Source organism: Macrobrachium nipponense, chromosome 14 (genome assembly GCF_015104395.2).
Source record: "Macrobrachium nipponense isolate FS-2020 chromosome 14, ASM1510439v2, whole genome shotgun sequence".
NCBI classification, from domain to species: Eukaryota; Metazoa; Arthropoda; class Malacostraca; order Decapoda; family Palaemonidae; genus Macrobrachium; species Macrobrachium nipponense.
The window spans coordinates 40,051,217-40,076,648 of record NC_087207.1 but is presented as its reverse complement, the minus strand read 5'-3'; the positions used below and the strand labels follow the sequence as shown (position 1 = coordinate 40,076,648).

General features: G+C 40.1%; 1 protein-coding gene across 1 annotated transcript in view; it reads right to left on the bottom strand.

Moving 5' to 3' along the window:
• Nucleotides 1–25,432, bottom strand: part of LOC135226201 (brefeldin A-inhibited guanine nucleotide-exchange protein 3-like) — a 199,483-nt gene that overhangs the window by 87,026 nt on the left and 87,025 nt on the right. Inside the window, exons 13-15 of the mRNA XM_064265644.1 lie at nt 18,750–18,851; nt 6,442–6,589; nt 6,078–6,232 (exon numbers count right to left, since the gene is read on the bottom strand). Of these exons, the coding sequence (XP_064121714.1) occupies nt 6,078–6,232; nt 6,442–6,589; nt 18,750–18,851 (405 nt within the window). The remainder of the gene's footprint in view (nt 1–6,077; nt 6,233–6,441; nt 6,590–18,749; nt 18,852–25,432) is intronic.

Here is a 25,432-nt window from a genome sequence, read left to right as displayed (position 1 = left end):
TAAGGAAATTTATCAATATACCTGTACAAAATTATGCAGTTTTGAGAAAAGTAAGAATTATGAGAAAAGTAAGAATTATGATAAATGCATTAGGGTTAAGATGAAAGGCTAAATTCTCTGAGAGAGCAACATCAGCTTTCAATTGATTGTCCTTCAAATTAGTTAGTAAGAAGCAAGTTTTTCAGGAAATTTCAAATAAAAAAAATCCTTAAATCTTATGGACAGGGTTTCTTAAGCATTACATATTCCCTTATTTACAGGATGCTTTTGATTTTCATACTGTATTATTCTGCTATGGGAGTAGGAAAAACCATCAATGTACGCTGAATAAACAATATAAAAAAACAGTTACAGTAGTGTATCTTCTTTACTGTCGAACTGCAGCTACGAATTTTAAACAAATTTATCACCTTATTAAAAACAGACGTCAAGTTGTACCTAGAAGTTAATTACAAACATAGCTCCACAATCTAGAAACTATCAGCATAACCTGGTGGAGTTAATACCACATTAATGGAACAGTCTCTCCTTGTGCAAAATAATTAGATCCCTAACCACAGAAAGGTAGCAGGAATAAGAACTACATATTCCACTTTTCACAAAAATTGAGTGAGTAGAATAAGCCAAAGAGAAGCTAGGCAAGTGTTAAGAGTTTAAGTTTAACATACAGGAAGGTGTGGGTTAACAAAGAAATACATGAAATTGCCAGATCAGGAAAATTCTTCAAAGCCATAAGGTGCTTCACGATCTTGGCTACCTCATAATACCTGGCTGACAAATAATTTTCTTGTTTTTACTATACCTATTTGTAGTACTATTTGACAGTCCCCAGATATGAATCTTTCCCTAAAGAGTACTTAAAAATCTATAATACTGGAACATTAAATTTGATGTTGTCTTCTCTAATCTATATACAGTCAACCCCAGGCATTCTCAAGGGTTAGGGACTACAACCACCCACGAAAAACAAAAATCTGGGATGCGACAAGTTGTTATCCGCCTCTTAAAATGCTTGTAACTGCCTATTTTAATAGTTCAGGCAGTCCCCGGGTTACAACGGGGTTCCGTTCTTGAGATGTGTTGTAAGCCGAAAATTGTCGTAAGCCGGAACATTGTAAAAAATCCTAAGAAACCCCTACTTTGAATGCTTTGGGTGCATTAAAAACTAAGTAAACTGCATTCTTATTGCATTTTTCATCAAAAAAGCCTTCAAATATTGATTATTTTGCATTCTTGGAGTCATATTTCTTCTGCCAGATCGGCGTTGTAAGCGGCGTAACCCTGGAACATTCGTCGTAAACTGGAAATAATGTCTGATCAATATAATTGAAAAGCGTTGTAAGCTCGGAACGTCGTAAGCCGAACCCATCGTAACTGGGGACTATCTATATACCTTGAAATAAAGCACCAAATAGGGGATTCATGTAAAAAATGTGGTATTTGTCAAATTGAATGTATTATACAAAGTGCAGTACAAATGGGACCTGGTGCCTAATACACAGGAGATACTAAGTGACTCATTCTTGATTCCTCTTGCTCAGGGAGCTCCTCTCTCCACCCTCTCCCTCCTTGCTATGTTTCGTCCTTAAACCCAGAAGGACATCGTTAGGCAGGTGTTGTGGGCTGAAGATCTTGCGGGAGTCCTACAATATTAATAGTCAGTTGCACAGCATGGGGTCATTAGCAATGAACTCTGATTGGCTATCTAGCTCAGCTACTGATCCCCTATTGGTGGATGCCTCAAGATCAGAGGTGGGTGCTATGCAGACACAGCAGTTGTTTTGTCAGGAAAGTCGTAAGGGAAGGGCGCCTCTCTGGGCAGGATTCTGAATGGTCGGAGGAGGTTGTGTGACGTCACTCTACTTGCCAAATACTTACTAGCTAGCTGCTATTGCATGATGTTATTCCTGGTGTAATCTGGTGTTTCTTGTTTGGTGGTCATATATGGTGTGGTATTATTTGGTAATATATACCATGTCGTATTGGTTTAGGCTTCTCCATACGTTAGCAGGAAGGCCTCTCGAGTGTTATTCCAAAAGGGCTTCTTGTCAAGGATGAGGATGGCTTCCAGCAAGCATACCTGTCTTGGGTCTGGAGCATTGCTGAAGATAATGGCGTTGATAATGCTGTCACGGGATGGAGCATAATTAACAGATAAGGGCAAGTTTCTTGATAGCACCCTCTTGCACGTGACATGAAATCCTTTTTGCAAGCCACATAGTAGTCATGACAACATATGTTCCAGGACATCTGCCGATAGGGCATTGATATTGTTATACTACACTGCAACACTTCAGGGGGTCTCCTGCTGGGGGGGAGTTGTTGCTCTGCATTATCGAGTGCCGAGTTCTTTTATTCTTGTAATATACAACTGGTCTATGCTCTTTCCTCCGGTCGGTGACATTTTTCATCACAATCTCCTTAATGGTGTTCTCCTCCTCCTGAGAGCATAAAGGCATTATAGTACAGTAGTACCTCGAGATACGAAAGGCTCTACTTACGAAAAACTCGAGATACGAAAGCCAATGCGAAAAATTTTACTGCTCTACATACGAAAAGTTTTCAAGATACGAAAGGTTGTTGCTGTAAAGTCCCGAGATTCGCCCAGACCACCGAGAATAATTTTAAAACTCCCGCGCCGCCAACTGAGTAAACTCGCCACCATCCTCCCGCTCTCCCATTGTTCCTGATGCTAGTCACCCATAAGGTCCTGCTCTCCTATTGGTCAGCATCTACCCGTGGCTTTAAGTATTCTATTGGTAAAAGGATGCGTAAATTGAAAAACTTATTCATGCATACATTTAATAAAAAAAGAACATTAGGTAAAGATGAATCAAGAATAGAAATGATGTTATTATACTGTTTGGTAGTTTCAGTAGTTGAAGAGAGATAATGAAAATTTACGGCTTACTGTGTAAAGTGATTGCTTGTCGATCGTTCGACACTCGTAAGTGCTGGATGTAAACAGACGTTTGGAAGCTTTTTTTTTTGTTTATTATAGTTAATGTTATTAATAATTATTTGAAATGAGTACATGCAATACATTTAATAAAAAAATTGTGAATTAGATATCATAAAATATAAAATAAATCAGACTGCCAACAAATACGTATTTTTTAGAATTCTTCTTCTGTTTTATTATTACGTTACGTATTACATATGTTTCATTATAGCTGTCAGTAACTCGGTATCTCCAATTAGGTAAGATAGAAATAAAGAATAGAAATGAATGGTTATTATACTGTTTTGGTAGTGTCATTAGTTTGAAGAGAGATACTAATGGAAATTTATGGCTTACTGTGTGATAGGAAAAATGATTGTTTTGGCGCTCGTTCGATACTCGTAAGACGGGTAAGAGCTGAATGTAAACAATCGATTGGAAGGTTTGTTTTTTGTTTGTTTGTGTATTATAGTTAATGATTAATTAATAATTATTTGAAATGAGTACATACTGATTATTTATACATTTTATTGGCATATTCTAAGCTTTTAGCTCTTAGGTTTAGATGTCAGAATCATAGACTAGGCTACAGTAGCAACCGCTAACATAGGCTAGGCTTATTGCTAAGGGACATATGCTAAAGTCCTAATATATGCAGTAAAAATGGGGTTGAACATTACATGCAGTTGAATATTACTCAAGTATGTACAGTATTTTGCCTTTTTGGAGTCATATTTCTTCCGTCGGATCGGCCGTTGTAACCCTAGAACCATGTTTTAGGCCTGGAAATAAATTTACTGGGGCTGGGGGTTTTGGAGGGCTTGGAACGGATTAGCCATTTTACATGTAAAAATGTGTTCCAAGATACGAAAAACTCATAATACGAAGGCGCCTCCGAACGGATTAATTTCGTATCTCGAGGTACCACTGTATAAGGAAATGGTGTCTATCTTCTTAGGGTACATCTTCATTATCATACCATTTCTCAAGAGCTTTCCTGATCTCATGTGGAGATCTCAGGTGGAGCAGTGAGACAGGACCCGTCATACTTGAGCCCTGACTGTAGTACTCTTGAATCTTGCAGGGCACACACTTTCACCACTAAGGCACATTCCTAAATTAGTTTTCTTTCTCCTTCAACTCCTTCGCCGCCTTCTTCAGTTCACGGGTACACATACCGTTCCTGTAGGTGCCACGCTCAGTGAGGGCCTCAGCAGGTAGGAGGGGCTGGAGGTCGTAAGAGGTCCTGATGGTGCAGTGGCTCTAACTGCTGGATGTAATCTAGCAGGAGCTTTACCTCAAGCTATTTCTTGTGGGGTCTTAGCTTAGATATGAAGTGGCAATTAAACCCTAATCTAAGCAGAGCATCTTGGTCTGGGGAGGCCGTGTAGCCTGTGAGGTTTATATGGCCTTATGTGCATTGTGGTATTGCAGTTTGCCTCCACTGAGAGCGATAAGCTTCTGCATGACCCCCTTCATGCTGCGCTTGAAATCACCCTTTTGGGAGACATCTACTCAGGACTTGACATCTTCTTTTGAGTTCAAAAACCAAATATACTTTATACAATGATACTAAAGACTAATATAATTTCATCTTTTGAGTTCAAACCCAAACATACCTTAAACAATCATCCTAAAAGACTTGCATATAACTTCAAAGTCATCTTACAACTATATGTGAAAACTAATTAAAGTTACCCTTTATTCAGGTACATCCATTTTCTCTCATACAGTTTTAGTGTACTAGTTTTGTATGTTTATGCTTATGTTACAGTAATTCATACTTCATTGAGAGAGAGAGAGAGAGAGAGAGAGAGAGAGGAGAGAGAGAGAGAGAGAGGAGAGAGAGACCTTACCTTACAGACCTTACATCTTGTTCGGGTTACCCCAGGTCCCTCAGTATGAGGCACCTCTAACCAGAGAGTAGCTAGTGCATTTTCCGGTATATTTTGCATCTTCCAATCTTGGATGGTCTGGGATGCAGCTTAGATATTTGTCGAGCTTATTCTTAAACACATCTACGCTCACTCCTGATATATTCCTTAGATGAGCTGGCAACGCATCGAATAGACGCTGCATTGTCGATGCTGGTGCGTAGTGGATTAATGTCATGTGTGGTTTCCTTATTTTTCCTGGTATAGTTTTGGGCACTATTACTCTACCTCTGCTTGCTCTTTCTGATATTTTTAGCTCCATGATGTTTTTGGCAATTCTTTCTATCTGTTTCCATGCCTAAATTATCATGTAGCGTTCTCTTCTCCTTTCTAGACTATATAATTTTAAAAATTTTAGTCTTTCCCAGTACGTAGTCAAGATCCTTAACTGCTTCTATTCTAGCTGCAAAGGACCTTTGTACACTCTCTATTTGTGCAATATCCTTTTGATAGTGTGGGTACCATATCATATTGCAATATTCAAGTGGACTACGAACATACGTTTTATAAAGCATAATCATGTGTTCAACTTTTCTTGTTTTGAAGTGCCATAACAACAGAGAGAGAGAGAGAGAGAGAGAGAGAGAGAGAGAGAGAGAGAGAGAGAGTTAGATTGAGAGAGAGAGAGAGAGAGAGCAAAAAAAAATACAATACTACCCCAATTTTACATGCTTCACTCTTTCATGCCTCATTTTGTTGCAGATTTTTGTGGAGTATATCTTTCAATTTTAGGCAGGAACTTTAACCAATGCACAAATTTTTCTATGGACCGTATCTCTAAACTTATCACTACTTATTCACTCTTTTTTGTAGCTCACTGTGTCTTCATTAATTACTGTATTTTTAATTAAAAGAATAAACCAGCAGGAGGATCTGTAAGGTCAAGGGTGTCTTTGACACCAGGAAATACAATACAATACATATTATGCGCCGATTTCTGGTTATTGGCACCTCTACATACCTAACAGAGGTGCCATTAAGCGGCTATCGAAAATCGGCAATTTTCGGGAGCCATAAGCCCCGAAAATCGCCGATTTTCGGTTATCATCAAGCTGTCGGAACAGAACCCCCGCCGATAACCGGGGACTGCCTTACTGTAATAAAACTGCAAAGGTGGAAACTACATTGTAAAACTCATAAAATTAACAGTTCCTCTGGAAGTCAACTTTAGAAACCAAGTTAATTCTGTCTCAATACTGTACCTGAGTTATTGGGTAGGGTAAATTTGGATCACAATAATGGCCTCCTCTTATCAACTGGAGATTTAATGATAACATTGAATAGGCTGTGATGTAAATGCCGTCTGCATTAATGATAAGATGGCTGCCTTCATCTCGATGAGTAGCACAAAAAACCCCTGTAATCAGAAAGCCAACTTTGTGATAAACAGGACCATCTTATTTATTTTAACCACATGATAGAGACAGCTTAGAAAACTGTCATTAATTGTAAAAACAAAATAAATACTTAACAAAACAAAAAAAATTTCAGTCATAGTTAATAGTACCTCCACACAAATTATATAGTTATAAGAGCATATGCATTATGTTAATCTATAACACTTACCTTCACAATATTTTGAAGAAAATTCTATAAGAGCTTGGTCAACTTCAATGGTACTACGTATTGCCAATAAAGAAGGTAAGAGGGCAGACAATGTTGTAGAAAAGTGCTTTGCATTAGCACACTCTCTTTCAGCTTCCTCATCTATGACCTACGAAATATAATGCACATATTAATTTTAATGAAAGTCATATACCGGTACTATAAAATAGTTGATATTTGGATTTTGGTAAACAGTAAATACATAAACATGGTAGAACTTATTGCAAATTTTAAGACAAAGAATTTTATGGCAACTACACTCCAAATATTTCTGATGATAAATAGTCGTCCAGACTTAGAGTATGCAACCAGACCTTGCAAATGTGGGATGTTACTATGATAAATAAAGTCAGGGGCATCAAACCCCAGGATTATAAACTCAACCTTTGACTTGTTACTATACTTACAAGGCAAGGTATGTCCTTGTTAACACAAAGACTTAGACTGCAATTATGCTTCAGAGCTCATAAGAAATGGACGTTGTAAGTGCTAGGTTAAGTTGATGCTACCCAGGCCTTGCAAGTTTCAATTGGAGAAAGCATATTGTAAGTCAACTGCAAGGGACTAACTTATTTAAGGGGAGGAAGTGATCTATTAGCACTGCCACCTCTTGGCAGAGGTCTCCAGTCCCCCCCTTGGAAAAAATAACTTTTTTTATGTTGTGAAGAGAACTATATCTAGAAATCCTTTTTTTTTTTCCACTGGACACCAGACCCCTGTTCATTCTTAAATAAGGTGCCCTCATGATCAGTTCCAAATCTGACTTCTGACTGATCTACAGACTAGATACTTGCAAAGCTGAATAAGGTGCAGCTGAAGTTCCAATGGATAGAAAGCTATATTACAAGGTAGTCATCCACATATCTGCAGGGCCTGATATTGTGCACCGAAGTTGCTACCAGCAGAAATGTCATCTGTGAATAGAGTAGTAGTGACCAGTCTGAAGCACAGGGCCTTCATTGGAAAACTGTTCTCCCTCACATAGGTGAGGAAATTTTGGGGAATAAAATTAATTTTCCCTTCCTAGAAGAACCATAATACAGACCAAAGGCTCTTCCTTATTGAATGGGGGTCTCATGAAGGTAATGATTCAGTGGGAGATTGCACCACATTATTGAACCTCCCATCAACTTTGGAACCACTGACAAGTGACTAGTATAGAATCCTGGTGTGTCATCTGACACTTCATACAAAGCTTAAAACTTTCTAAAACAGACGTACAATTCCAAATTTACTTTCTAGTGTTAAGAACTCCAGAAACTTTATATACAAAGCTTCCACTGGCACTAGGAAGACTGGGTAATGTCCATTCCTCACCACCACTTCCCATCCTTCAAAATACAACTTGATGGTGGCCTGACCACCTCTTCTGAACCTAAATGGTGTAAAATAAATTTTTGTATATTCTTATCAAGTAATTACATAGTTATAAGTTCCACTTATATAGCAGCTTGAATTCAAAATTTCACGGGTAACGCTTCAAACTTTTGTGTAGGTGACCACACAACTAGCGGAAATAGGAATGACTGTAAGCAGAAAGCTCAGTTTGCTCAATGCTTTTTTATGTCCATCAACAGGGAGGAAGTTTGGGATCTGATTTTTTCTGTAATTTACTTAAGTAAATAATACGGTACATACAAAATTCATTTTTCATGTATGTTATAAAAATTGTATTTTTATATACCTTGCTCATGCTTATGTCCATCAACAGGGAGGAAGTTGGGATCTGATTCTGTAATTACTTGGTAAGTATACGGTACATACAAAATTCATTTCATGTATTATAAAAATTGTATTTTTATATACCTAAGTAGCATACCAAGTAATTACATAGCTGATTACCACATTGACAGGGAGGGAGACATGGACATATTCTGCTGCAAAGTGTTATGTAATAAATTGAAATAGAAAAGTAGCTAGCATTGAATACAATGCCTGTCGTTCCTTATCAGTTATGAGAGCTACTGGGTACTGCCTTTGGTTGGTGTTCATCTTAACCTGAAGTGGTGTGGTGGTTTAGCAAAGTGTCACCTACTACATAAATGGGAGCTTTACAGCAAAGGTTCATGTCTGAATGCTGATAAAGCATGATAAGTGCCTGCCCTTGCACTGGGTGTAGCACCAAAATAAAACAACCACACAATATGGTCACCTACACTGAGACAAAACCACAACCCATCCACTGATAGTGGTGGGTGCTTCAGGTGCATTGCACCCCTGGCTCTGCAAGACTTGACACCTTATTACAAGGCGAAGAGATAACAGGAAAAAATCCTATGCTTCCTTCCTCTACCCCATGCCAGTCACTAGATAAAAAATTATTGAGAAACTAAGAACGATTACATTCCCAATTGTTCGAGGCAGAATGGAGGAATGAGGCATAATAAAATAAATATATGTAAGCTAAAGAGGTAGAGATTACTCTGACTTCTTTAGCTTTACTTATATGAAAGTAAACTGCTCTCCTAATTCTGAGTGTGCCTCAGTCCATAAGTGTACTAAGCTCTTGTCAGTGGATGAAACAGATTTTGTCATACCGCTATATGCAAAGGATGGTCTTCTGAAAACTCCAAATAGATGGGACCTACCTATTCTCCCAAAAAGCTCTAGAGTATTTGGAAGCTCGGGGAACAGTCTGGTGTCAGGCTGTAGCTAGTGCCAGAAGTGCTGTACACCAGTTGAGCTATGAGCTTGGGACTGGTGGGTGCTCATGGGAGCTAGCGGGAGCTTAGCGCAAGAGCTAGGAGTTCTAGTTTCACTTCTTAAGAAAGTGAAATGCAGTGGACAATTATACTTCCAGTAAGACAATGCAGAATGGAAGTAAGGAACATATTCTGCCTGAAAGCTAAAGAGGCTGGATCTCACTAATGTCCTAGTCAAAGCCAGAGGCTACTCAGAAGGGTGTCTTCTGAGTAAGCAAATCAAGAAGAGGAACTCATGGAACAAGCAAAGGAACATGGATGTACATCCAGGTTCCAGGAGACCTGATCCCTTCTTTGCTCGGACACACCAAAAACAAGATAAGGTCGTCAAAGCTGGGCCGTGCATATATAAGGCAGTCACTGGTTATTGGTGGGAGTTCCGTTCCAAAGGGGGTGCCGATAAGCGAAAACTGTCATTAACTGAAACTTGGCAATTTATGGTGCCATAAGCACCATTACCGTACCTCTGTTAGGTATGTTATGGCACCGATAACCGGAACTCAGCCTGTTATGGTGCCATTAACCCTTAAACGCCGAAGGGGTATATTAAAAATCTTCTTCCGTGTGCCGAGGCGGTCTCAGAGTGAGCGCGGAAACGGAAAAAAAATATTTTTTTTTCAAAAACTCACAGAGCGCTTTAGTTTTCACATTAAGAGTTCATTTTTGGATCCTGTTTTTGGTCATTGCCTGAATTTTAGTATGCAACCATCAGAAATGAAAAATTATTTCATTATCATATAAATAAATAACGATATATTACAGAGCAAAAACAAACTTTCATATATAATTGTATTCAAATCGCGCTATGCGCAAAACGGTTAAAGCTACCGAGTTAATTTTTTTTTTCGTTGTAATGTACACTAAATTGCGATCATTATGGTATAGAACACATAGTAAAACAATAAACGCAACACAGAGAAAATATTATCACAAAATAATGCATGAATTCCATAACGCGCGGACGTAAACAAATATTTTTTCAAAATTCACCATAAATCTAAATATTCTCCCTAGAGACTTCCAATTTTCCTTTTCACAAAATGAAGACAAATGATTGAATATTACTATACTGTAAGAGTATTAGCTTACAATTGCAGTTTTTGACCATATCTAACAAGTTAAAGTTGACCAAATGTCGAATTTTTTTATATATTTTTTTTATATGCAATTATTTGAAAATAAAAAAGAAAAAAGCTACAACCTTCAAATATTTTTTGGTTTTATTCTACATGAAATTGCGCACATTTTCATATATAAAACTCTATGAAATGCCTAATATGAAACGGATCAAATATTCCGAGAATGCAACTTACGCATTTCGGAGATTTGTGGCGGAGAATCTGCGCGCGGAGGAAGGAGAGTTTTTTTTTTTTTTTAATTCACCGTAAATCTAAATATTGTGCTAGAGACTTCGAATTTGTTTCAAGATGAAGATAAATGACTGAATAGTACTAGACTGTAAGAGTTTTAGCTTACAATTGCGTTTTTCGACCATTTCGGTAGAGTCAAAGTTGACCAAACGTGGTTTTTTTTCTATTTATCGTGATTTATATGCAAATATTTCAAAAATGAAAAAAGCTACAACCTTCAATTATTTTTTGTTGTATTCTACATGAAATTTTGCACATTTCCATATATAAAACTTTATGTAATGGCTAATTTTAAAAATGGTGCAAACATTACCACAATCGCACGTATGGTTTTTTTTCGGAAGGAGTTACCGCGCGGATGTAAAGAACAAAATGTTATTTTTTTCATAATTCACCATAAAGTCGAAATATTGTGCTAGAGACTTCCTATTTATTGCAAAATGAGGTAAATGATTGAATATTACTAGAATATAAGAGTTTTAGCGTAAAATTCCGTTTTTTCGACCATTTCGGTAGAGTCAAAGTTGACCAAAGGTTGACAATTTGTCATTTATCGTTTTTTATATGAAAATATTTCAAAACCGATAACAGCTACAACCATGGGTTGTTTTTAGTTGTATTGTGCATAAAAATTGTGCACATTTTCATATATAAAACTTTATGTAACGGCTAATTTTAAAATGGTGCAAACATTACCACAATCGCATGTATGATTTTTTTCGGAAGAGTTACCGCGCATACGTAAGGAAAAAGTTTTTTCATAAATTCACCATAAATCGAAATATTGTGCTAGAGACTTCCAATTTGTTGCAAAATGAAGGTAAATGATTGAATATTACTAAAATATAAGAGTTTTAGCTTACAATTGCGTTTTTCGACCATTTGGGTAGAGTCAAAGTTGACCAAAGGTTAAAATTTTGGCACTTATCGTTATTTATATGAAAATATCTCAAACTGATAACAGCAACAATCATGAGTATTTTTTTGTTGTATTCTACATAAAAAAGCACACCTTTTCATATATTAATACTCCATGTAAAGGCTAATTTAAAATGGTACAAAAATTATGTCAAAGTGACAAAATAATTTCCGAGATGTCACCGATACTTTTTTAGTGCGGCAAGAAAGAAATTTGCACTAGCGCGCCTTCGTAACGATTGTAAACAAAGCAACACCTTGATCCGTGAACTCCCAGCATCCACCCCCAAGCCGTGTGATTCAAGAGTTTTTTGGCTGTAGGCCTATAAGTATTTTTCCGCGAATTTTTAAAAAAACTTTTGTATGTTGACATAAAATACGTCCAGTCGGCACCCGAGAGACAAAAAATGTCGACATAAAATACGTCCACTCAGCGTTTAAGGGTTAATTGCCAATTTTATGGCACTAGATGAGCGCCATAAAACCGGATCTCCAATAACAGTCTGCGCCAATAACCAGGGAACTGCCTCCACCATACCTACCCCCCTTTTTTGCCTGATGTAGACCAAAAGAAGTAGAACTCCTCGGGTACAGAGGGGCACCTAAAAAAAATGGCCATAAAATTCTTCTAAGAAGAGGGAGAGTGACTGCAACACCATCTTTGAAAATGTCCCACTTATCTTATTCAAGTAGACTAGGCTAGAAGAATGACATCTACAACCATGCTAGCTTATGCAATACATCTAGCAAAAAACTTACTGACTAGCTCTTTGAAGTTTTAAGTCTGAGGAGAGGCAAAATGGATCATAGTCAAACTGCCCCATGAACTCCTGTTCTGCCTGACCAGGGGATGCTAGTTCTAACCTCTGAGAAAGACCTTGTCTCAGTTTGTTTGCAAGAACTAAAGATGACTTGACTCGAAATTGAACCCGAATTGTTCACAAATGGAGGTTCTTTTGGTTGGAGAAAAAAAATGAGAGAAAAACAAGCCTTTCTTCTCTATAAAGAATATACGCTAGGACTGAGGTCTCATCTAGAGGGAACTAATGCTGTCCAGGTGTAAACTACGGTCAATAAGCACTGAAGCCCCCAAGGGAGATATTTACAGTTCTCCAACATATGTAAGAAGGTTCCATTTTCTGGAGAGCATGACCACAATGTGAGGTTGAAAATAGAACTACTGATGTTAAGGTCCCTAAAAAAAAGTCATTGGAGAGCCGAGAGGACTCTCATGAAGACCCATAACACTGTAGAGATGTCTAAGCACAAGTCCCCGAACTAAAAACCTCTGTCCTGGAGGACGGGTCTTCTGCTTGTCTCCATTCTGTGAACAACTGAGCGATCATGCAAATTATTTGCAGCCTCTTGGACCTTAAGGACCAGCTGTAGAGTCTGTGGCTTCTATAATAATATAATACATAAATAATAACCATATTAAAAATAAGAAATATAGACAGAAATTAAAAATACTTTCTATAAGTAGCCTAGATGGTTGCCAGGGGCAAAGCTAAGTGGCCCATCACACTCCAAATCCTGGTAACTCAACTAAGTTATGCCATAAATACAAATCCTGTCGTGCTAGATTAGCATATCCAGTAATGTGTTCTTAGCATAGATTAATTAATAAAATAATACCCTTGCAAAATTGATGCTTTGATGATGCATACAACCCACGGCTACAAAACCTGGTGTGTAACATCTTTGCGACCAGATTCGTATATTATTGGTAATACAGGTAATCATAGTCCAGTCAATCTAAAGCACAAATAGATGCAGCCAAACACAAGTTGGCAGAGTAGTCATTTACAGTTTTTTTATCCTTGGCCACATTCAAATAACATATCAAACGTTTTACCATTATACAAATAGAGAGAGAGAGAGAGAGAGAGAGAGAGAGAGAGAGAGAGAGAGAGAGAGAGAGAGAGAGAGAGAGAGCTTCTTATAGGATAATGAAAAAGATGGATATTTGTCTGAATAATATTAATATGAATAGTCAGTTCCAACAATATTTAAGACTTTTTTATATAGAAAATATGATAATGATTTAAAATAATACGATGTGTTAAGATTTCATAATAATTATTTTCCAAAAAATATACAATAACATATTTCTTAAAGCAAGTCTCAATATATCCATCAGATTAATAACTAAACTGGAATAAAAAGCTCCTCTTCCCCCTCGTCCTCCTCTCTCTCGTTTCTCCTTCTTCTCTTCCCGTCTCTCTCTTTCCATACACTGTATACATTTTTTTCATTACCATTCCTCATACTCTATTCTCTCTCTCTTTGTCCATACATATTTCATTCATTATTGCATTTCTTTGCCTGATTACCGTAATAATTTTCCCCTCCTCCCATTTGACCATTCAATAAACTATGTACTGGTTGTTTGAACGTGGGCACCTTCAGGGCAATAAGGGCAGGATCTCTCGCAACGCTGGTTTTGTTGCTGGCTGTACCACAAAATTCTGTAAGGCGTGGGCGCAAATGGGCGCTGGGAGGTACTATAACACCTCAGGGGCAACTGGCAGCTTGGCAACCACTGAGAGTTCAGGAGCAAAAGGGTGCCCGGGATCCACTAAGTGCTTTGGCCCCAGCATCAGACTGGAGCCAAACTTTTGAGTTCTGGAGAACACCACTCCAGGTGTCCCAAAAAGAACTGCAAGAAAGCACAAATTCCCTGACCTTATGCAGCCTCTGAGGGGTGAGGGACACATCCACAGCAGACCTTAACGGTCTTGAATTATCACTGTTGTGCCCCTGTTCAGGGCTGGAAGCCTCTGAACTGGAGGAAAGACAGTGCACATCCAGGAAGATACCTTTCCACTGGCTGTTTATCATCACCAGGGATTGGCCTAAAGAATGACATAAGATAGAAGAATTCCGTTTTTGGGGCAAAACTAAATTGGTGGCTTACACTAAGCCTATGAATGACAAACATTCATGAATTACTTTTAAGGCAATTGTCTAACGACATCTAGTAAACCGCGTACTCTCTGTAAACATCATCAATGTGAAACTATTTTGGCATAAAATACCAGAATTACTATTTAGGACAAAACTATATCAGCGGCTCACAAGAAGCCTATGTATGACAAACATTCAGGAATTACTTTTAAGGAAATTTTTCAACGATGTCCAATGAATCGCATACACCTTATCAACAGATGTAAAAGCTTGGCTACGTAAGATACAAAACTTACTCTCCAGGGCAAAGCTATATCAAAAAGCATCCAAGTAGCCTAGGCAAAACAGTTCAAAAGTTGTCTAGCTTTTAGCCTAAAAGAATGTTTGTATGGTGTTTTTTTACGTTGCATGGAACCAGTGGTTATTTAGCAACGGGACCGACGGCTTCCACGTGACTTCCGAACCAAGTCGAGAATGAAAGCCTTACTTATCACCCCTAGAAAATACACAGCCTCCCTAACCCCTCAATGGAATGCCCGAGAATCAAAGTCACTGCCACCGAGGTGGCAGGTCAAGACCATACCGACCACACCACTGAGGCATATGCCTGGAAGTGTGAATGAACTAAGGGCTGAGGTAATTGAGGAAGTTTGCAAGAGGTCTGGATATTTGGAATGTCAAATATGGAGCATTATTGGGAAGAGTCTGAAAGCTATGCTGTGTCCTGGAGTTACCCCATTCCAGGAGGTTTGGTGGCAGCAAGTAAGAAGTATAAGGTGATTGTGTCTGTACACATTGGAGGAGAGAAACCTACAGTGTATCAGCACAAGGGATTGAAAGAGGGAGCATGAGTTGCATTTGGAGTGTTTAAGTGGGGTACGCTATAACTATGTTGTACAGAAAAAGAGCTATGAATGGAAGTATGAGGAGGAAAATATTGAAGATAGAATGTCGGAGTTGTTGGAAGTGGACGATAGTGATACGGAAGTAACTGAAGGCTGTTTGGTTGGCAGAATGGATAAGTGTTGCAATGATTGTGGGAGTTGATGTCAGTGGAGGCCACTACTGTGGTTTGGTTGACACAGGAGCACAAATATTGTTGGTGAAAGTGCGTGATTAGAGATGTTGAGTGAGTGAATTGGATGTTAAAAGGAGAGCAGTGAGTGTGTCAGTGATGGGTTTATAGCAGGAAAGTCAGTTAGAGGGAAGAAGTGAGGTTGGAAGTAAAGCTGGGAGAGATTGATGTGGAAGTGTGTTTTGTAGTACTACTACTGGGAGATAAGCAAATGCCATGTTTCCTGTTTGGGATGGATTTTTTGAGGAGGAATGGATTGGTAGTAAATGTTGGGAAAGGACTTCTTTTGAAAGATGAGGTTGTAATAGGGAGAATTCAAAGTGGGGGAATAAGCATGGCCAGGTTTGTAGGAGTAATTAGTAAAAGTCGGAGTAAGGAGGAGGATATGGTGACGTTGCACAAGAGTGAGAATGAATGGCTAACATCAAGAGGACATTGAGGAGATGCGGAGATGCAGCAGAATTGTTTTGTGGTGAGTGAGTTTTTTTTTGGGGAGGTGTATTAGAGATGAGTACCGGGAGAAGATGGCCCCCCCCCCTTGTTGTTTTTTTTTAATTAATGGATGCACTTTGTTGACAGATTTCTGTTGTGTGAAGGCGTGGTGTATTTTTCAAGAAAGAAGATGGGAGAGTTTAAGTATGTTCCAGTGTTTGATGAGCGGAGCAGTGTGGATGTGCATATTAGTCCACGAGATATATGGACATATAGGGAAGTTTAAGTTGCTTGAGTGTATGGAACACCATCTGTTTTCCCCATATTTGAGGAATATTTGTGTGGATGTAGCAGTTACGTGCAAAAAATGCAGAAGGGAAAGTATCAGTGTATGCTAGCCTACCTGTTTTGAAGTTGAGTATGAAGGAACCATTTGAGTTAGAGCAGTTAATTATGTAGCGTTGCCAGTAACTGCAAGAGGAAATGTAGAAGCAGTTGTTATGGTAGATCAAGAGAGTAAGTTTGTAAGGTGTGCAGCTGTGAAGAATAAGACTAGTGAATGTTGCAAGAGTAGTCAGTATGGACTTGTTGCCTGCATGTGTGAGAAAGCCGGTAAGAATATTGAGTGATAAAGGGCTGGAGTTTGTTGGTAGACCTTTTGTGTGAATGATAGAAGAATGGGGTATCAAGCATGTAGTAACAACTCTACGTATGCAGAGTGCGAATTGATTGTCGTAACGAACCAAAAGAAATGAGTGAGATGTTACAAATGTTGACTGATAGAGAATGAATAGGATTTGTTGTTAGGAAGAGTAGTAGCTATGACATACCTCCAAGTGAGTATGTAATGAATTATGAGTGGTATGTGAAAATGAGGTTGGATTTGAATGAAGACGAGCGGGAGGTGTGGAAACAGTCGAATGAAAGGTTTGAGAGTTTCAGAGTAGGTGATAAGGTGTTGAAGGAGGTGGTTCAGAAAAAAAAAAGATTGACAATGAGTAAGATATGAGAAAAGTATGAAGGTCCGTATGTAATGAAAACAGTTTGGTCCAATGGATTGAGTTATGTGCTGGAAGACAGGAATGAAGAAGGAAATATAAGGGTAATACAAGAACATCATAAACAGTTGTGAAGATGGAGAGAAACACTGAAATACAAAAGAGAGCATTCCCATTAGGAAGTTTGTTTTAAAGGAAGAAAAGGAAAAGGAAAAAGAAAGTGAAGATATAGGATATATAAATTGGGGAGATAAAAAACTAGTGTTAGTGGAACATAAGAGAAATCCTAAAAAGTGGAGTAGAAAGAGTAAGGGTATGTTTACTGAGTTCTTTGCAAAGGTACATGAGATGGGTTGTTTGATTTTGAGGGGTTTGAGAAGCCGGTAGGCATGATAAGTGAAAATACCCTTGCGATGTTGTTGGGCAGTAGTGAGAATGAGTCCTTAATTGATTTTCAAGGATTTGAGTGGGATGTGGAAGGAGTGAACTTGGTGAGTACAAGGAATGTGTACAAGGATACACAAGAGTTGGGTGAAATGGAAGCAACACCAAGTTGTGAAGAAGGCAGTACATATAGTGTGTGCGAGTGCCCTTTGAGTGAAAGTGTTGAAAGACTGAACGTGGGAGTGAATGAGAGTGAGAAAGAGTCAGAAGTACTGGAGAATGTAAGTGGGGAAATTTTGGATAGCTTGAGAAGTGTGGCAGCAATAAATGAGAGTATGGCAGAGATAATAGCAGCCATGTCAGGTGTTTGCGAAGTTGAAGTCTTGAGAGCTTAAATGAGTTTGGTGTAAGTAGTTTGGAACCAAGGATAGGTAAATCCAATGTGGCTAGAGTAGAAGTCAGTGAAGAAGAGGTGGTGTATGAAAGACCACAGACCCAAAGTCAAGGTCCAGTTGTGGAATACGATGGGGTAGTTAGAAAGGGAATTTAAAGAGAGAAAAAAAGTAGATTTCCTTCATTTTAGTAAGTGGGAGTGTGGTAGTGTGAATTAATATCAGATTCTGTCCTTTTTGTCTGTTTGTTATTAGGTTGATTAGAATAGGCAATTTTGAAGCTAGTATAGTATTTTGAGTTTTTTTACGTTCTTTATGCTGTGGTTGAGGGTGAGGGATTGCTTATGCAATCTTTGTTTTTCTTTTTTTTACAGAAGTGTTTGAGGCTCCCCTTCACCTGTACCCAAAGGTGGAAGCCAACAGACAGATTTGCCAGTTGTTTAAGTTATTTGAGGTCCCCTTTCGAGTGTAAAGATTGTGGACAAAGATTTTAGAAAGAGTAGTAATTGGACAACACACGAGGAAAAAACCATGTGAGATAAACATGCTAAAGTAAAGGTGTATACATACTAAGTCAACACTGGGAAATCTCAAAGAGACAAGATAAATTGTGTTTGAGAGTGTTGTATGTATTCACCTAACCTGTCTGTGGTCCCATCAAGAAATAGTAACATAAAGAAAAGAATTCCTGTAAGGGGATAGCTCATAGGAGCTTAGTTAAAATATGTAGATGGGATAATTCTGTGAAGGAGTATTAAGGAGATTAAGATTAAGGAATTAGGTTTAGATTCTTAGGTGGTTGGGGTAATATTAGGTAATAAAACGTAAGTACATAATCTTATGTTAGGCTAAGTTAGATATACTATAGGGATAGGAGGATAGGTTTGATGAGCTAGGGATATGATTGAATAAGTTTTGCAAATATCAAAGTAATAAATTAGGTTATGCAGTTTCATTTGGTAACCTTCAAATTTTTTCCCACTATCCTGCTTCATTGTTGTAAAAGAAGGCCCCTACAATTTACAAACAATTATCTTGGTACACATAAAGGCCCCTACAACATACAAACAATTATCTTTGGGTACACATACATGACGCAAATTGCTAGTTGATTGTAAAGTCTCATTTAAACGATGTAATCGAAGAGCTTCCTGTTCCTCTCGATGCTGCTCTGCTTCTTCAATCTGATCCATCTGCAAAAAGAAAAAAAAATCTATAAAATCCATCTGCACACTTCTACTGTTGTGTAAAAACATTTCCAACAGGGCAAAAAACTGTTATATAAACTTTGCATGAAGTATTCTCTGTTAAAATACCATTAAAGCTACATTTTTTTAAATTCTAAAATGCAGTATATTCATCTACTGGCAACTTTAAACAAAAATTTTCACAAATTCAATAAATAACAAGATTATTCTTATGAAAAGTATTATTTTACAATACAGTAAGGTAATTTAACTACCATAGGTCACAAAGTGTTATGGAATTAATGTATCATTACAAATGTGTAAGTATTAATATATTATTATTATCCTCATGACATATTTGTTTCGTGGTTTATATTAAACTTTAATCAATTTGCTCCAGTATCCCAAATGGATTTGTACAAATATCCACAACAGAATTTGTATAAAAGGATTTTGACGTAAGGAAAAAATCTATATGGGCGAATTGGCTCGTGTCGCCAGCGAAATATTCCTTTAATCTATTATTTCTAGGGTAAATGTACTAACACATACCAGAGAATAAATAAATAAAGAAAAAGGTCAGTATAACCGACTCGCTCACCCTCCAAGAGGGTGTCGGTATGAACACTATGGCGAGTGAGACCACTACCACGAGCCAAATGCCAATAGAATTCTCCCACTACAAAATCCCTCCAAGAGGAGAGGCCGACCCACAGGGTGGGCAGCAAGTACTACTACTACTCCATCCCATGCTGCCGACTGCTGCGCCTCTGGTGGCCATCCTGAAGTTAGCAGACAATCTTGGGCGAAGGGATGGGTAGGGCGGGATTTCGCTGGCGACACGAGCCAATCGCCAGAAATAGATTTTTCCTTACGTCAAAATCCCTTTTCTGGGCTCAGCTTGTGTCGCTGCGCGAAATCGTACAGAGAAATAGCACAAGATTGTAAACAAAATCAATAAAATAAAATAGGTCTCAAATAAAAGATAAAATAAAAGTAAAAGAATATAATTGCTAATAAGGATACATATACACAGTGATACAAAATAGAAATATTGCTTAAATTACACTTAATTCTAATAATATTTCTTTAACTTAAGGTAATTTACATATATACAGAGGTAATATGGCTTATATGTATCAAAATGGTATCTGTGTAAAGCTATGTATCAAAATTCCAGAGCAATTAACATAATAAGGTGAACAAAACAACTCAACAATAATAATATATAAAGGAATGTATATGACTTAATATACAAAACCCGTAACCATTACAATTAAGATGTATCCCCTAGCATAAAAAATAAGGGGATGACATCCATGAGATCAATATCCGTAATCAATTGTGAGTGTCCCTAGCAAAAAAAATAAGGGACACCCACCCATCATCATAAAAGCAGCTAAGACACAAGGTGACCGTAAATGAACAAGGCAGGAATAGACGAAACTGTTGGGTGAGGCAGGTAGAAAGGAGGACTGGATCTTCTACTAAAGATTAGTTAGAGTCAGGGGAAACTATGTTACCCGCTGCTACTGCTGAAAATTTCAGAGCTTCCAAGGACTTTAGGTAATGACGTTTGAACACTGTCGGCGATTTCCATCCAGTATACTTTTTCAACTCATCGAAGTTCATATGTTGGAAATAGTTAATTGAGGTGGCTACTGCCCTGACATCATGTGCTTTTGGGAAAGAGTCAGGATTGGCTTGTTTAATGAAGTACAGGATTTGTTGCCTGATGCCTTTAATAGATAAAGTGCCACCTTTTTCTCTCTTAAAGAGAGGACCCGATGAGGATGAGGAGGTCCTGGACAGAAAGGCTCGTAAGGCTGAAACTGGGCAAAGAGATACATCTTGTGGAAGGGGTAGTACCTTCCATGGTTCCCACCTCATCAAAGGATCTTCATTTTGTTTTTTGCTATAAAGCTACGTTCCGGAGAAAGTAGCACTTCCCCTGTGGGAAGGAACTGAATATGATCCGGGATCTCTGGATAAAGCCGACAGTTCTGAAATTCTAGGCTCCTGAGGCCAAGCTTAATAAAAATAGAGTTTTTTCTTAAGAGCATTATAAACGAGCATGTGTCATTATCGGTTTCTGAAGCCAGTTTTAGAACATCGTTTAAGAACCATGATACTGACGTAGGCCTTACAGAAGGTCTAAGTCTAGCACATGCCTTGGGAATAGACGAGAAGTAGGAATCCGTCAAGTCTATGTTGAATCCAAATTGAAATATCTTTTTCAAGGCTGACTTGTTTGTCGTAATCGTGCTAGCTGCTAAGCCTTTTTCAAATAGGGATCTGAAAAAGGATATAGCTGAATTGATTGTCATGATCCTAATATCTGATTCTTTCAGGAAGGTTGCTAACTTTTTGACAGCAGCATCATACTGTCTCAAAGTTGAATCTCTTTTATCGGATTCCAAGAAGAGAATATTCTGAGGGTCAATATTCGCATCCCTTTTCGCTGCAAACTTCATGAAATCCATAAAGTTAGGGTTTTGAGAATCCCTGAGGAAGCGAACACAGTCTTCGTTTGTACTGACTGGGAGAGCCTGGGATTGGGGATCCGAAGAGGGCGAAGACCCAGTTCCAGAATGAGAGGGTACCAATTGCTCTTCGGCCAGTTTGGGGCTACTAGAGCCACTTGACCCTTGAATGTCCTGAGTTTGTTTAACACTTTCATGAGAAGATTCACTGGAGGAAAGACATAAATCTTCTCCCAGTTGTTCCAGTCTAGAGCCAGGGCATCCGTGGCATAGGCCAGAGGGTCCAGGTTGGGGGCCACATAACACGGGAGTTTGTGGTTCGCTTGAGATGCGAAGAGATCCACCTGTAGACCTGGAATTCTCTGAAGAATCCATTGGAACGAACTGTTGTCCAGTGACCATTCCGACTCTAGAGGTACTGATCGGGATAGAGCATCTGCTATGACGTTTCTCACTCCAGCTATATGAGTGGAGGAGAGATGCCAACTGAACTTGTCCGCCAAGGAGAAGATGGCTACCATGACATGATTTAGATGACGTGACTTGGAGCCTCCTCTGTTTACACAATTGTACTACCACTGCGCTGTCCAGGACTAGCTTTATGTGGGAGTACTTTGGCGGACGTAACCTTTTTAGAGTCAAGAACACTGCCATTGCTTCCAGTACGTTTATATGGAACTGACGGAACTGAGGTGACCACGTTCCTTGAACCTTCTCGAACTGGGAATATCCTCCCCAACCGCTTAATGAAGCGTCTGTGTGGATGGTGATCCCTGGTGGAGGAAACTGAAGGGGCACTGACACCGACAAGTTCTTGACTTTCGCCCACGGCCGGAGTCAATTCTTTAGAATCAGAGGGACTGAGGATAATTTGTCCCTGGACCTGACATTTGCTCGTGAGCGCCAGATTCTGGTTAGGTCTTTCAGTTTGGCTTTCATTAGGATGTTCGTCACTGATGCAAACTGGAGGGAACCCAGGATCCTTTCCTGAGATCTTCTTGATGCCAGTTTGTGACTCAGAAATTGCTTGACTGACTTCGCTATTTCCTTTCTCTTGGATGATGGAATCGACAGAGTATGGGAGGATAGATTCCATTGAATGCCTAGCCACTGAAAGTTTGACTCTGGAGTGAGTCTTGACTTGGTCCTGTTTATCTTGAAGCCTAGATATTCCAGGAACTGAATCACTTTCAGTGTTGCTTTGTTGCATTCCTCGACTGTTTGAAGCCCAGATCACCAATCGTCGAGATACGCTACTACCATAACCCCTTGCGATCTGAGTTGTTGGACTACTACTTCCGCCAGCTTCGTAAACACCCTGGGTGCTACGTTGAGTCCGAAAGGAACTACCTTGAAGGAGAATGTCTGGTCTCCTATCTTGAAGCCCAGATACGGACGGAAGTGTCTTGCAATAGGGATATGATAGTAAGCGTCGGTAAGATCGATAGAGGTGGTGACGGCCCCACGGGGAAGTAAGGTCCGCACCTGCGAGATCGTGAGCATCTTGAACTTGTCGCAGCGAATGGCTAAGTTTAAGCGGGACAAGTCTAAGATTACCCTTCTTTTTTGTGAGCCTTTCTTTGGCACGCTGAACAAGCGTCCTTGAAATTTTAACCTTTTGACTCTCGCTATAGCTCCTTTCTGAAGGAGATCCTCCGCATACTCCGTCAATTCCTTGGAAGGAAGTTGGCGGAAAGGTCTGGATGGGGGTGGGTTCACTAACCAGCTCCAACCCAGGCCTTTTGACACAATGCTCTGAGCCCACTTGCTGAAGTTCCACCGGTGGCGAAAGTGAAACAGCCCTCCCTCCTACCTGAAGTTCTTCATTGGTTCTGGTAGCCTCCTCGGCCTCCTCTGAAATGTTTTCCCCTATAAAGGGACCTCCCGATCCTCTCCCACGAAAGGAACGCTTACCTCTGCCTCCCTTACCCGAGCGGTCATACTTCTGTGAAGCTTGACTCTCGAAGGCTTGATTGTAAGCTGGAGAGATGGCGTAAGAGGTGGAGGGCTGAGGCTGAGGGGAGATAACGTAAATCGGCTGTGATTGAGCCTTTGAAGTGGAAGGTTGGGCTGTTTTGCACTAAGGGAACCGCCGGAACTTGCTGAGAAAAGCGTGGCTGCTTTTTCTGGTAGGGCTGGAAACGTCTGGGTTTCTTTGACCCTTACCTCTAGCTGCTAGATCTTGCCTCCTCTTGGCCGTAAGACCCCAACGGTCCCTTAAGGCTCTGGTTCAGCCTCGTAGCCTCTGACTGAACTTCCTTCACCATCGCTTCTGGGAAGAGGTCTGCTCCCCAGATGCTCGACGCAAGTAACCTATTCGGCTCGTGCCGAATAGTTGCTTCTTGTAGAACATGCTTCCTACAATTCGTCCTAGCAGTGGCAAACTCAAACATATCTGACTGTACCGTTTGAGTCAGGGATTTGGTCATAAGCTTGAAAAGCGGCTCTGAACCATAGGCTATGGTGGCCACCTCGGTCATAGCCATGGAATTAATCGATCTGGCTAATCGCGATTTGCGTCAAATTCAGCCTGAATAAGGCTATCTGGAAGCCCCCTGGGTAGCTTTTTTCACCAAACTGCTCCATAGCACAGTCCGGTTTGAGTTTGCCAGCTGAGAAGGTGTTAGGTAAGTCTTCCCACAATTCTCCGGCTGAAGGAAGTAACGGAGATGTAGGATCTGCTTCCTTCAGTTGAGGCATGGGGTCCCCCTTCTGGCCCCGGGCCGCTGGAATGGTAGACGTCGCGATCTTTGTCAGGAAAGGGAGCGGGGTACTCTCATCCATCGTAAAGATCGTAAACGGACTCTTGAAAGGTTGGATTTTCGTATTGGAACAATCCATGTCCTCTAGACACCTGAGCCATTCTCTCTGAGCCTGGTCACGTGAATAGAGGACTGTCTCCTTTGGTACCCTATCATCCCGAATCATGGCTGAGGCGGTGAGCCTTGCGTAGCCGATGAACGGAGGCTGAAGGTCTTCCGGGTAGAACTCGAAGTCCTCGATCCTCCGAGTTCCAAATTTCCAGTATAGAAATGAGTCCGTCTTGGAAGGGGGCGTATGACGCTACTCTCCAAGGGTTGTTCATTGAGAACGGAGGTAGAGAGTCATACGGGGGAAGCTGGGCTCCACCTGTGTTGACAGGTGGAGGAGAGGCTAGAGGAGCTTGGCTCAGTCCGGCTATAATGGTGTCTTGAGAAGTAATCCTATCCGACAACCGAGAGATCATTTGTTCCATGCTACTTTTCAGAGACCCAACCAGGTCGCCTACCTGTTGTAACAGACCAGCATTGGAGTCCAAAGCCGGAGCTGCTGCGGAGGTGGAGGGGTGGCTCTGAATTGGAACCAAGGGTAGCGGAACTGACGACTCTGCCGGAGTGTGAGATCTCTCTCTGGAGGATTACTCCTCGAGGACTTAGAGCCGGAACCCAGAAGCTTTAGATCTGTCTGCTCCGGGATTCCTAGCCGGAGACTTACGAGAGGAGGATGACGCCGAAGCCGTCTTCTTAGACGACGACGACGTCTTTGTCAAGGATTTCACTGCTTGACCCTTGACCTTGGGTCTAACCGAAGCGTCAGGAGGAGTATATAATTCATCACCCGTAAAGCCTTGGAAGGATGGAGAGGTTGCAGGAGTAGAAGAGACAGTTGCACCCAAGGGTATCCCTTGGGTGTCCACCTTACCTACCTCGACCAACAGGTCGTCTACACCTACCATAGGTTCTACATTAATATCCAACGTCGCGACTTCCGAGGAGAGTCCTGGCCTTGGTCAGTCAATGAGGCAGCCAGCTGTTGCTGGATGAAGGCGATAGTCGGGGCCGCCTCTACTGGGTCGACGTATCCTGTCGCCTTGCCTCCGGGGAAGATAAGTACCGCCAACTTTTTCTCCAGGATGTAGGGCATACCCTTGGCGGCGTTCTTCCCGAAACCGCCGACCCAGGCCCGCATGGTTGCCAGTGCGGTATCCCTCACGGCCGGCGCCTGGAAAGAGGTATTGTTAGATTTAAGAATCACTTAAAAACTAAAGTAACTTAAAGCATTACTTAAACTTATAGTGGCTATAAGGTCCCTTTATATTTACCTAAGGTTAGAGGGTATTGATTA